Source organism: Motacilla alba, chromosome 1A (assembly GCF_015832195.1).
Source record: "Motacilla alba alba isolate MOTALB_02 chromosome 1A, Motacilla_alba_V1.0_pri, whole genome shotgun sequence".
NCBI classification, from domain to species: Eukaryota; Metazoa; Chordata; class Aves; order Passeriformes; family Motacillidae; genus Motacilla; species Motacilla alba.
Genome location: NC_052031.1, coordinates 24,105,932 through 24,119,114, shown reverse-complemented (window position 1 = coordinate 24,119,114; position 13,183 = coordinate 24,105,932). Strand labels below are relative to the sequence as shown.

Below are 13,183 nucleotides of genomic sequence, written 5' to 3'. Positions count from 1 at the left end.
TTTGGTGAAACAAGCTTTAATTGAAGGGGAGATGTATGTTTATGAAAGAGAAGGGTGGCAGGCAAAAGGTATGCTGGTGGACAAAGCAAGTGGAAGTTCTTAATTGCTTCCTCCTTCAGAGATGAAAGAAGCTCATTCTAGAGTGTATTTATCTCCTGCCCCATGGGCATGCACTCCCTTGAAGATTGCTTTGTGTTCTCATTAAGTACGTATTTCTGAGACACGGTGGAATTGCAACTTGCTCTATGCTCAGCAACTTCATTCAGAATTGAGTGAGGTTTAGGGAGAGAAGAGCGTCTCCAAGTCTTCCTTAAGTCTGGAGAAGGAAAGAAAGAAAAACACTTCTTCAGGGTCAGAAAAGTGTATTTTATTTCTAGTATCAGACATATCTGCTGAGAAATTACTCTTCATACCACGATAAAGGACCTAGAAGTCTGCTTCTATGTATTTTGCTCGGAGAACCTTGCTGAGGATACTTCAGTTGAATGTGTTTTTGTGTTCATCTTGGTGCTCACCTGCAGTCACTATTTTATGCCAGAGAGGACACCTAAGCAGCTTGTATTGTCAAGAGTGCTGCATGCTTATCCATTGGCTGCATGAAAAGCTCTGTAAACAGTTGGGCTGCCCTAAGCATCTGAAATAGTTTAAGAGGTTATGTTACTTGAAGGGTTTGACACACTAAATCAGTTTTAATTATATGGGTAGGTTGGGTTTTTATCTTCTTCTGATCAGTTTTGTGTATTAGTGATTTTTGCTGGTATGATAGCTCTTCAAATCTAGCATACTTTCTTGGCAGCTTCTTTTGCTGAGCTTTGAATAAGGATTTCTATTCAAGATTCTGTTGAATTCTGTATTCTTGTGTGCATTGCTGCTTACTTTTTGAGTAAGACATACATGTAGCCAGAACAGTGCTCTGCACCTTGAATTACCAAGTTGTGTGAAACAAAGTGAGTACTTATTCCTAATAAAGATGTTATGATCCCTAGCAATTTAACAACACAATTTCTGCAGCTATTTGCATGACAGCTACTGTCTGTCTCTCCCAAATGCTTCTGTGCTTGAGGCAAGGATTAGTGAGTCAGACTCTTTGGCTTGTGTTACACAGGTCAGGTTAGGCAGGCTGCTCTGCTGTGAGTGGGATTCTAGTTTTATTCACATCTGTAGCAGTTGTTTCAAGCACCATTTATTAAAATTTGAAGAGAACATACTTGGTTCAATGAGACCAAGTGTTATCTCATAGATTTTACTGTTCTTTACTACTTTTACATATATTTTGCTACTCCTGTGAATGGTGACGTTTGCCAGTCTCCACCACATATTGATATCTTCAGTTGATTCTTTTTCTGATCCACAAGCAGTGCAATAATGGCAAGTGATAAAAGCTGCTTTTAACATTTTCATATGTCTCTATATTCAAATACAGTTTGTTTGTTCACAGATGCACATGGTATGATAAGTGGGTAGAGCAAGTTGGAATATCCCTCATTTCAGTGGGCTCCTAAAATGGAGACTTCTGTGATTCTCCTAATGATGTTTATCCCTTCCTTTATCTTCACATGACTCAGACCCCTCACTTTTAGTCATGATTGTGATTCTGCCCAGAACTCTCAAAAGCTAAAAATTTGGTGACTACTACCTAAACTGACAATAATGTTTCTCATATAAATTACAGATTTCCAGCACTGTTATTCTATTAAGATAGGATATAGTCACATGGTCTTGGTGGGAGCCCTGGTAACTGGACTCCTTTTTGTCCATCTTGCATCAGTCAATATTCAGAGACTTGTATAGTACTTTATTCATTGTCTTCCATCTCTTTGGAATATCCTAGCTCATTTTTGAGCTCCTAGATAATTTCCTCACTTTATTTCACTTAAAAATCCACTTCTAAAAATATGTCAGTTTCTGGAAAAAAGTACTTTGGGATGTTCTTTCAAGGATTAATTCTGTTTCTGTCTACTGCTTTTGCCACCTCTTAGCAGCCACTTTTACTTTTATGGAGTATTAGATGTATTTAATATGAGTTTTCATGAGCAGGTTGTTTCTAGTAGAAGGTATCCCTGCCCTCAGCAGGGGGGTTGGAACTAGATGATCTGTGAGGTCCTTTCTAAGCCAAAACATTCTGTGAATCTGTGATGCAAATAAAGGATTTTTTTTTCAGCAGGACTGTGAGTAATGACTTTATTTTCGTGCTTTATAAAGTTACTAATATTTGATGTAACAAACATTATTATAATTTAGAACTGTTACATGTTTTATAAAACATGATTGTTTAGTAGTAAGTATAAAATCTGGAACAACTTGTGCTCTTCTGGGTTCATGCCACATCTGTCTTTAAAATTCCCTTTATTCTTGAAATATATTCATTTTTTTACAGCATAGTCCAAATAACAGCATTTCATAATTGTATTCTTTAAAGAACTTGTCATACTCTAAACACTTTAATCCTTCAATTAAGAGAGAACAAAAAAGCTGCATGCTCTAACATATTTCCTTTGAGTTTGCATATTTAGTAAGATTATTTTCTTACTTCATTTACTCATTGTTAATCCTACATTGAAGAGAAGTTACAGTATCTTTGAATATTATGCAGCACTAGGTCAAAATTCAAGTTTAAAATGGAACGTTGGCAAATTATGAACCCATGCCATCCCAGAGTTAGTGTGAACAGGATCTGGATCTCTTTTTTGACACTCTGAAGTTGTCAAATTTCCTGAATTCCACATATGAGGAAAATACAAGGTTCCTACTGCTAATAATTTCCAAGCTTCAAAACAACAGGATCTGAGGGATTTGGTTTGTTAGCTGGTATCCTCTCTGAGCTGTAGAAGGGTAACTGTAGAGCTGCTTCCAAACAAACCAGTGATCATTTACCAAAAGGAATGTAGTACTTAAAGGAATTAATGAATTGGCAGAATCCTGCTTTTGCTATAATTAAGCAGAACTTTAATTCAGGTAGGTCCAGTGTATTTTAGATACTTTTCCAACTCCAAGAGCTATGATGTGTTTTTATCACATGAATCCCACTCATAAAGAGACAGTGGTGGAATGAGTTGCACTTTTAGGACCAGGAGTTAGACTAATTTTTAAGCATCTGAGGCTTTTTGTGTGCTAACTTTAGTCTGCTGACAGAGTTTCTGCCCTTTTTTCTTTGCCGGTTGATCTGGCCAGGCGACCAACTTAAGAATTAGTGCATCTGATTAGACATCAGAAGGTCAACATGAAGTCACATGTTGCCAATGCCTCAAACCCAGGGTGAGCTTAGACATCTGAAAGGGCATCTGCAGACAATGAAGCTCACAGAAGTGGAGGCTTCTCTTTTTCTACTCAGAAATGGCTTGGAGTTTTACCTTTCCCAGCTTGTTCAGTTAGCAGATTATGGGTCATATACCAGAAAGCAGCTTGTGCAAAGCACTTGTGAAGATGCCAGTGCTATCCATACTGTGTGCTTGGTCCTTCAGTTTTGGGGGACAGCTGCACCTGAAAGATGGCAGCCTCAGCCATTTTTTTTTTTAGGAGACAGTTTTCCATTTCAGATACCCACTGCAGAAGCATATGCACTAATTAATGCATAAGTAATTAATGTTGTAACTAAGTAATTAATGTTGTAACAGTTTCACTGTTTGCATTGAATTCCCCTTGTTTTCTTGTTGTCTCTTTATTTTGAAATAAATTCACACTTCTTTTTTTGAATGCATTCAGTTGAAAACATGGATGTGACAAATGTTACTGTTTGTTTGTGGAGAAGATACGAGTACAAGCAGCAATGAATGATTGCATGCCCTGCCCATAAAATTTGTGACCATTCGTACAATCATAATGCAAATGGAGAATAAATGTGTCAACAGCAGGTTGTGTATAACATTATTTATTTGTCCACCTTTGTATTCCCTTGAGTCCTGGGGTCTAGTTGTAGGTATAAGCTGCAGGTTATAGTAGGTTTGTACACAAATAATGTTTCTTGGTTAATTGATTCATGATGTTAGTGTTGTCACAGAGAAAATAATGGATGCAGACATTAAAGCTACATTCTTTGAAAATGTTTTTAAAATCAGATCTAAATGAAAATGCCAATAACTGAAATACTCTCAGTTGGGAAATCTTCTTCAATGAATGTCCTTTGGGAGATGACACTTGTTCCTTCTTCATCCAACAAATCAGATGTGGATTTCTTTGTACCATATTTTTACCAATCATCATTTTTTCATATCTATTACAAAATCATTGAACCTACACCCTGTAGTGTGAACTGAAGTGAGGCTGGGAATAGGGTGCTTCTGGGACTAGTGTTCAGATATGTTCACATTGTGTCAGACTTACTTCCAGAATTTTTCTGCAAACTTATATTCCCAAAATATTATTTATCTAAAAAATTAAAACTGAATTACCTGCAAACTACTTATTCTATATTTTCAGTATACCTAATGACTCTTTCAAAGAAAAGCAGCTCCACTTTCTACACCTGTACCTATTTTCCCCCAAACACGCAGAGCAATTGGAACAGAGTATATACAAACCCAGCTGCAGGTTTGATTGCCAGAAAGTATTTTGACCAATAGAAGTTCAAACTAAAATCCTTGTGAACATAGATTTGGCATGATATGTTCAACAGCCCTTTGAATATCCTCATGTTGTAAGTAGGGAATACATTTATAGCCATGTGGTGTCTGTTTTCACACGGTGTGAAAATTAGTTTAGCTCAGTGGAACATTTCTCTTTAATGCCAGCTAAGAAACCAACTAACTTGAATTTTACGATGGCATTTTTAGTCCTAAGTAGTGTATATGTGAAATGCTGTTGTGACTCTGTGGCTCAGGAAATCTTGAGTGTTCAATTTGGTGGCTGTCTCTTGAGGTATGAAGGTGTGGATAAAGATGATAGCAAAGCCTTCATCTTGTCTTCAAGTGCAGTGCTTGCCACTCAAATAAAATTATTTCTCAGGTTACAGTACAGAATTAAAAATAATTTAAATTTATAAGCCAAATGATTTGGCAAATACTCATCTGTAACTTTGCAGAAAATAAATCTTTGGGTGCAAAGGGATGTCTGTGCCTCTTAGACTGGAGGCCAGTTAGAGCTCAGTGATGTATGGATCGGGGGAACTCAAGGGTTTTTCATCTTGTGTTTGGCAATAATGTGCCCATGTTTAGATCTCTGTGTGGAGCATGAACCAGCTCCCCTTCCATCTGCTAAGGAGGGGAGCAAGCTCAGTCTGCTCCCACCTCTCCTCAGCATGATCCAGTATGTGGCCTTCCCTGACCAGTCACCAGATGTGGCAGTTTTTTCTTTCCCAGTGTTTGCTTTCACTGTGAGATCTGAAAGATGACCTGTCATAATATTCTTCCATCCAAGTGGCTTTACTTTCTGGCAGGTTTCTCAGTAAACAAATATTTACTGTGACTGGAAATTATTTGCAGTGAGAACTAGAAACTCCACATCCAGATATGACAGAAAAATGAGTTCATGTCTTTTTCTTTTTTTTTAATAGCAAACATGCTGTCATTTATGCACAGTCAGTGTTCAAATAGCTGAGTGGTCACTTAGAGATGTTTTATTTTTGAGGCTACAGTATTAACTGAGTCCAATATTACTGGTTGGGACTTCATAAGGCTTGACCTTTCCCAGATGAAACCTTTATTAACACTTTCCAGTTTGGAGGCCGGGCAGTCCAGACAGTGACCTTTATTCCTCTGCTGTCTGAGACAGGCTTTGTCACTCTGACAGAACCTAATTAAAATAGCAGAAAAAACAATCAGTGAGTGGTGTCAGTAAGAGGCGGAGAACCAGAGTAAGAGCTTTTACTGGCCAGAGTACATCTGTAACTAGCAGCTCTTCCCTTCTCTTCACTGATGGAGGGAATGTTATTTTGCCAGCATTATTCATTCTCAATGAGCAGGGATAATCTTTCTTAATCCCTTAGAGAGGTTTCTTTGCAAGATGTTCATTTTGAACTTAAAATCACATTTATGTAGAGCCAGATTCTGTCATGCTCTTTCCTGCCAAGTAGTAGCTTCCTCTCTTAAAAATCCAATAGTGAGTAAGGACAAGAATGAAGAGAAGTGGACTTAATGGTGGATCTTTAGCTAATGAATCCAATTATATGAATTTTCACCTGCACTTACTTCTCTTCACAATGACCTAAACTTTTTATTCTATTCTGAAACCCTTCCACTTAACCTATGTTAGCATCAAGATCTGTGGTCTTTTTTTTTTTTTTTTTTTTAATGGAGGAGAAAAGCTTTGCAGTTTTGTTTGTGCACTTTTACACAGGTTCAGCTCCTACCAGTGCGATTGGGAGTTTATGGCCATCCCCATGCCATTAACATGAAAAGTTCAGTGACCTGTTTCAGCTGCTCTCTCAGTGATCCTGATTCTCACCAGAAATTGATATAATCAGTTAAATAAAACACTGCCATTCTTGTCTGTCATCTTCTAATAACCCTCAAACTGCAGCAAATTCAATGCTATTCCAGACAGACAGATTTAGAGTCTTAAGGTCAGAATAGTTCCTCCATTAGCTTATACCAGACCATTTCACAAGAAAGAAATTCTCTGTACTTTGCTTCTCTGCTTACCTGTTAAGGTCTTTTTTCTTAACAGAGTGAAGAAGCTCCAGTGTATTACCTTTTTCTCATTTTTGGAGTTCTTGGTGAATTTCCATCCCTCGTTTCAGTCCTTTTTACTTTTATCTTACCTGTTTGTGAGATTAAGAATTGCTGGTTCTCATCAGTTTTGCTTTTACATCTTGAAAGGTGGGTTTATTAAGTGCCAAAGTTTTCAGATCTGGCTTATTATTTTCAAATAGAGCAAGGCTGACCTTGAATCATTTTCTTTACTTGGCATGTTACACTATTTTTGTTCTCCTAAACCACATCAGAGAGATTGTAAATTTTAGTGTTTCCTTGCACGTTCCTGAGAAGCAGTGGTAATATCAGCTACCCCAGTTCTTCACTGTCAGGGACCTTTTTGTGCTGAATCTACATCACAAAAGCTGTTAAACAGCCATAGAGGCGACACAAGGAAGCAAGGATCTTTTAACACTTCAGTTCTTAAGAGAATTTTATTGTCACTCTGACAATAAAAAATACTGTTTACTCAATTCTGCAGTAAAAAACATAGATGGTTCTTATAGGTGTGACTTAAAAAAGAGATGCAGTTGAGTATCAGCTTCATCCATTTGATATGCAGATGCTGAAACTGAGGGTATCTAAAAACAAATTCCTGGTATCTCTCAATGGCTTAGTTCATAAAGTAGAGGCACTTACATGTGAAACGATTAGATTATTTTAACTCCATATTTCATTCAGTTTGTCATACAAGGTGTATTCCTTAGTTATGGTGTTTGGTTTGCATAAGCTTTTCCTTTCCTATTGTTGCTGTCCTTTTCTCCTTTTCTTTTCTCTTTTTTTTCTTTTCTCTTTTGTCTTTTTCCTTTCCTTTCTTTTCCTTTCTTTTCTTTTTCCCTCCTTCTCTTTCTCTTTTTTTTTTTTTTAATGTTGGCCACAATTGCAGTTGTGTTCTTAAGTATTTAACAATTACAAATCCTGGTATCACATACTTGACAATATGGTTGCATATGTGTAAGCTTCTCTATGTAAGTAGCTATGTACCATCTCTAATTTGATGGTATTGTGGTTTTTCAATGTATTTTATGATTTCACCAGAGAGGTGCTGGGCTGTGTACTGCTGATACACTGGAGCTAGACTGGTGAAGATTCTTCCCCAGAGCAGTAACTCTCTTTCACTTTGAAGAAGCCTGTTCATTGAAGGAGAGTTTATGCTCAGATCTCTGGGTAGTTGGATTTGACTAATTACATCCTATACAAGCATGTCTTGACAAGAACCTGACCTTGTATCCATTAAGAGCTCAGAAATTTCTGAGATAATCATGAGCTTTGGGAAAGAGCTAAGAGCAAGGGGAACTGAGGAGTTTTAACTTGGTGTTGTCTATTTCAATGCATTTTGAACAAGAAACCCTTCTCCATTTTAATAATCTAACCCTTTCATATGTTATTGATTGTAGTTGATGAAGGAGTTTCCCCTGCTCAGCATGTTCAACATCCACGAAAACCTGCTAGAGGCTTTGCTGGAACTGCAAGCATATGCAGACGTCCAGGCAGTCTTAGCAAAGTATGATGGTAAGTTCAAATATGTATTTGTATTTTCTCTAGGTGATACACACAGAAGAAATATTTTTAAGTCAAAATATTTAAGTCCAACTCCTAATATTTAGGAAACATTGTAATCAAATTGATAGGCATGAGCTTCATACATGCCCTTACACAATCCTTTAACCAAAGATTAAATACTGTGCATTTTTTCTGCCAGTCCATGTTGAGTCATTGTACAGGGTGATGGCACTCACTAGCTTTTCCCCTGTGCTTTCTTTGTTTTCTGTTGATGTTTAAAGAATGACTGTTTAGGTTCTGCTGAATTTTTATTGCATGCTATTCAAAACTTTTCTGAAGAAAAGATTATTAGTTCCCCCATGGACTTACTTTTGATTGTTGACTTAGTAGCATGGAAGAGAACATTGATTTAGCTTCATCACAGTCTAGTGAGTAGCAGACTTCATTTCTTATAGGGAAACCTTGGAAAGCTCAGAAGACTAGGTGAACATTTTGTATTATTTTGTTTTGTTTTTCAGTAAACATTGGTTTATGCAGCCCTACAACTCCTTTCATGTTCACATCACAGCTGCTGGAGCTCTAGGTCTTTAAACTTGAAGGCTATTTAAAAAAAAAACCAACATAAATAAGCAGCTGGTTACAAGCAACATTAGTGATAATCACTCCTACCAGTCCAGTCTGGAATGTTTTCAACTCTTTTTGGAGTCAAATCATTCTGAGCAGAGATCAGAATGTCACCCAGGCTCTTGAACACTGCTGTTCAGTAGCAGTAATGGCTCTGGAAGAGATCTTGGTTGTACTTAGTCTGATTGAAGAAATTGGCAGTTAAAATGGTAACATCAGAGTCTTTCTGGTAGCTCCTTGTATTTCAGTAAGTCCTGTAACACTGGGAGGGATGCCGGTGTTCTTCATTTTGCCATGTTAAAAAGCAAATAAGTAGAAATGCTGGTTTTTATTCCCCAGGCATCACAGTATGTTGGCACCTTCTAATCTTCAATGTAGTTATGAGGTAATAGTCCTGGGAAATAGCAGAACTGTGACAGAACAGGGTATTAAACCTGCACACTCAAATCTCAAGACTAAACTCCAGTACAAGCTCTGCGTTGGCATACTGAAAGCACTGATCCCTGATTTTAAACAATACCATGGTAGCACTTTATATCATGGAAGTTGATAAAAATTGAAAATGTGTTTCATTTTCTCAAAAGCATATGATAGACTCAGAACAAATGAGACTTTTAAAAATAAAGCTCTCACTTTGGCTGTTTGAGCATAGACAGTTTCAACTCACACTTTGGTATGGTGTGTGTATGCACTAGGTTTGCAAAAGGACTCAGCAAACACAGGCTTAACCAGTATAACCCTTACAGTTCATGAGTCTCAGAAGGCCTGTCTCAGGGAGTCTCAGCTCATTTTAGAACTCATCAGCTTCATGTGTTGTAAGATTTATTGGAATATAAAACACTGAACTCATTTATACTTTCCTATCTGCAGTTTCTGTTGGTCCCACTCCACTGCTTTTTTTTTGACTAAGACCAAACGTGATTTATTGTATTTTGATAACATATGAACAAATTATTTCCTTGAGCAGTCTGCTCCCACCCTGGGCTAAAATGTTGGACCACATCATGTGAAACCTCAGCCTCTGCAGGCAGATGCACTGCTTTACCAAAAGCCATGTGTTAAATTGTGTTTATATTATGTACCTGGCAACAGAGCTGATGTCCATACTCATTATTCATGGAAAAAGGGTCTCATTAGTGGAACAGCATGCACTGTTGCTGAGCTACATCATTATGGTTTCAGAGTTCAGTGTCTGTCAATAGAGTGAGGATGACCTAAATACTGTTGAATTCTGAAAATATTTTTGGCTCTGATTTAACACATATCCATGTTATTTATACCAGAAATAGTTATGACTGGGGGAGTTGGTCTGCTTGTAGTGATGCTTGGAGCAACTGATTTATTGATTTCCCTGGGCAGCCAGTTGCTTTGATAGATATTAAGTGATAACCTGGGCACTGTATGAAAACTCAGACTTTTCTGGCAATTTAAAGTCAGGTTTAGAAAGAATGAATGCCTCTGTGTTTAATCTTAGTGATGCAATGGTTCCTCTCTAAACCTGTCCTTGCTTTTATTTTTTAAAAGTACAGTGTTTGGGTGGGACAAGGCCTTCTGGTTTGCAGGATGAACATCTTACACAGATTCTTCTCCCACATACCTCTTTGCAGAAAGACCACATGATCATGCCAGAGTCCTAAATGCAGAGTTCTCTTCAGACGATATTTTAGAGCAAAGGACACCTAGAAAGAAAATGGGGTTTAAATACAAAAGATCTCATTCTGCTCTATGCTTTGACATATTTATGTTTGGTAACAGCTTGTTCAAGCAGAATCCTGCTTTAAATTAGTGTTATATCAAAATGCAGGCCTTTGAAAAAAGACTTTTGTCTTGGTTTGAAAAGACAGGTGTCTGCTAAGGAAGGCAGGAGCTTCCCTTGAAATGGAAAATGTAACCCCCTTCCCTTCAAATTATTATAAGTTTGAAATTAAGGCACTCTCAGGCAAAGATACGGGAATAGGAATACCAGTTCTTTAACAGGAAAATTAAAAATACAAATGTAATAGTACAAAAACCCCACTGACAGAACCAGAATATGACCTGACACCCTGTGGGTCAGGGTGTTGGTAGCAGTCCCATTAAATGGTGGCTGCAGCCCTCCTGGAGTGGCAGGTGTGGTTCTGTTGGAGCAGCGAGCCTGTACCAAACCTCTGAAGGTCCAGTAGGGGTGTAGATGGGCCTGGTCTTCCCCTGGGAATCCAGTGGGAAAAGGCTGCTCCTCTGGGAATCCAGTGAGAAAAGGCTGTCTCTGGTGTTCCAAATCTCAGATTCTATCCAGGAAGGACTACTTGGCTCCTCCCCCTGGGTGGAGCATCTCACAGTGGGATGATGTAATTTTGTCAGTCATGCAGTGAGACTGGATGGCCCATTAACAGCAGATATTTCCCAGAGGGAGGATTGGCTGTGGAAGAGATAAAGAAAGCTGCCCAATTAACAGAAGATAACTGCCCCATCTCTGACAGATGGCAATAGAATACACACCCCCAGCTACATCTTGCCACCCAAGAAACAAATCTCTTGCAACATGAGAAACAAAGACTTCTTCTTGGAATACTTATAACTTAGTGAAATCCTAACAGTTAACACAGAGAAGCGACTTTTCTAAAATGTAGCCAATGCATGGCTACTCTCTTTTCTCTGCCCCCTTCTGTCCAATTTCTTATTGTTCTTACAGATTATGCATGTAAATTCTATTTATATTGAAGGCAGTCCTTTTGTTCTATTTATATTGAAGGCAATCCTTTGGTAGAGAGTTGCAGATTGATTAAGCAATTGCATGCAGCCCTCAGTTAAATTAGCTGTAGTCTCCAGGGGTTTTATAGATAGTTTCATTACTTGCCACGTTTATATTTGACATTTTGGAGATACTCTGCCTGGTGGAGCTAACTGGGCAGGTGTTTTAAGTGCAATGAAGAGTTTTATTCAGAAAGTGGCAGTATGGAAGCAGCCATTCTCTCATACACAGTGTTTTATAACCATTTTGTTTCTTTGGAAGAGATATCTTAAGAGAAAGTTCCTTTTAGTTATGGTTATACCACAATCTAATCTACCTTCTCCAAGAGACACAAACCAAGACCTCCAGTTTGTGTAACAGTAATACCAAGAGAATAGTTTGTCTTTGTTTCTGTCACATCTTTTCCAGCTTATGCTTGCAAAAACTGATTTCTTTCCTCCATATCAAAATCACTTGTCACTTCACCTAGGTTTCAGCAACAGTTTGTGTCTGTTCATACCATCTGGTTTCTTTTTTTTGCCAAATGATTCTGTGGCATTTTTTGTTTTGCCTATTTGTGCAAAAGCACAAGAAGTCTAAAGTAATTGTACTAGTCTTGCTCTCCTTTTAACTTTGTTAAGCAGAAATTATTCCTTCCCCTCTACAGGCATTTAGGATTGAACTTGGTCAAGTTAAAGTGGCTGACACTTGCTTGGTCACTGATATGCTTGTCAGCAAGAGTGGTATATGAAATGTTTAAAATCAGCAGTAGTAAATCTTTCCATATCTGAATAGTGTAAGCTGTAGCTGTGGTTATGGCAAAATAAAGGCTGCTTGTGGTTTTCCCACTGTAACATAGGGGCTGTGTTTGATTGGGGTGTTTCCCACTACTGAGAAAGAATGCCAGAGGTACAGAGAATCAGAACTGGTTTTCATAAGCATATTCATAGTTGTGCTTCCTCCAGCATGTTTTCTACTACATTTTGTAGGAAAATATGATCAGTGTTCTAATGGGATATTAGATCTTTCTGATTGTGGTTTTCCCCTGATATTAATCTCATACTTTTCTGTAATGATTTCTATCACGTTACTCTTGTTTTTAACCATTTGTATCAGCTTAATTCACTTTCTTTCCTAATGTTTGTGTCTTTATAGATGACTGCATCTCTCTTCTGTCATCACTAGTCCAGCCTGCACATATTTATTTGCTAGAGTGCTTTCAATCTATAAGCAATTCTTCCTGCCACCTGTGCAAAATAGGGAATAGCTTGTGATTAGTGACTTATATTTTTGCATTTATTAATGGTTAAAGCAATTGCAACATGCCTGTCTCTTCACATTTAGAGCCTTGTGCTGACTTGGTAGATGACCAAGTCATACTTGTTAGATGACTTGACCATATCCAGATTCATAATTTTTTTATTTTAGTTGCTATTGATAAGAACAATAGATCCTATGACCATTTTAGATGATACATGGTATACTCTGCATATCCATAGCATCTTTCTATCAGTTCAGTCTCATAAGCAACTGCTTAAGAAGCAAATGAATTGTAAGAATTCTCTTTCCCAGCCCTCCTCAAACATGGCTGGGGCTTATTGAAAGAAAATTCTTATAAATTAAGTCTAGATTTTTGTATTCTGTTTAACAATACAAGCAATAAGAAAGAAGGAGAGTCTTTTCTAGATTGACACATCAGTTTCTATTAGGCAAAAATGTC

General features: G+C 37.7%; 1 protein-coding gene across 2 annotated transcripts in view; it reads left to right on the top strand.

Moving 5' to 3' along the window:
• ST7 (suppression of tumorigenicity 7) overlaps nucleotides 1-13,183 on the top strand; it is a 136,507-nt gene that overhangs the window by 100,960 nt on the left and 22,364 nt on the right. For both annotated transcript variants that reach the window (XM_038155201.1, XM_038155202.1), the window contains exon 9: nucleotides 8,024-8,138. In XM_038155201.1, the coding sequence (XP_038011129.1) occupies nucleotides 8,024-8,138 (115 nt within the window). The remainder of the gene's footprint in view (nucleotides 1-8,023; nucleotides 8,139-13,183) is intronic.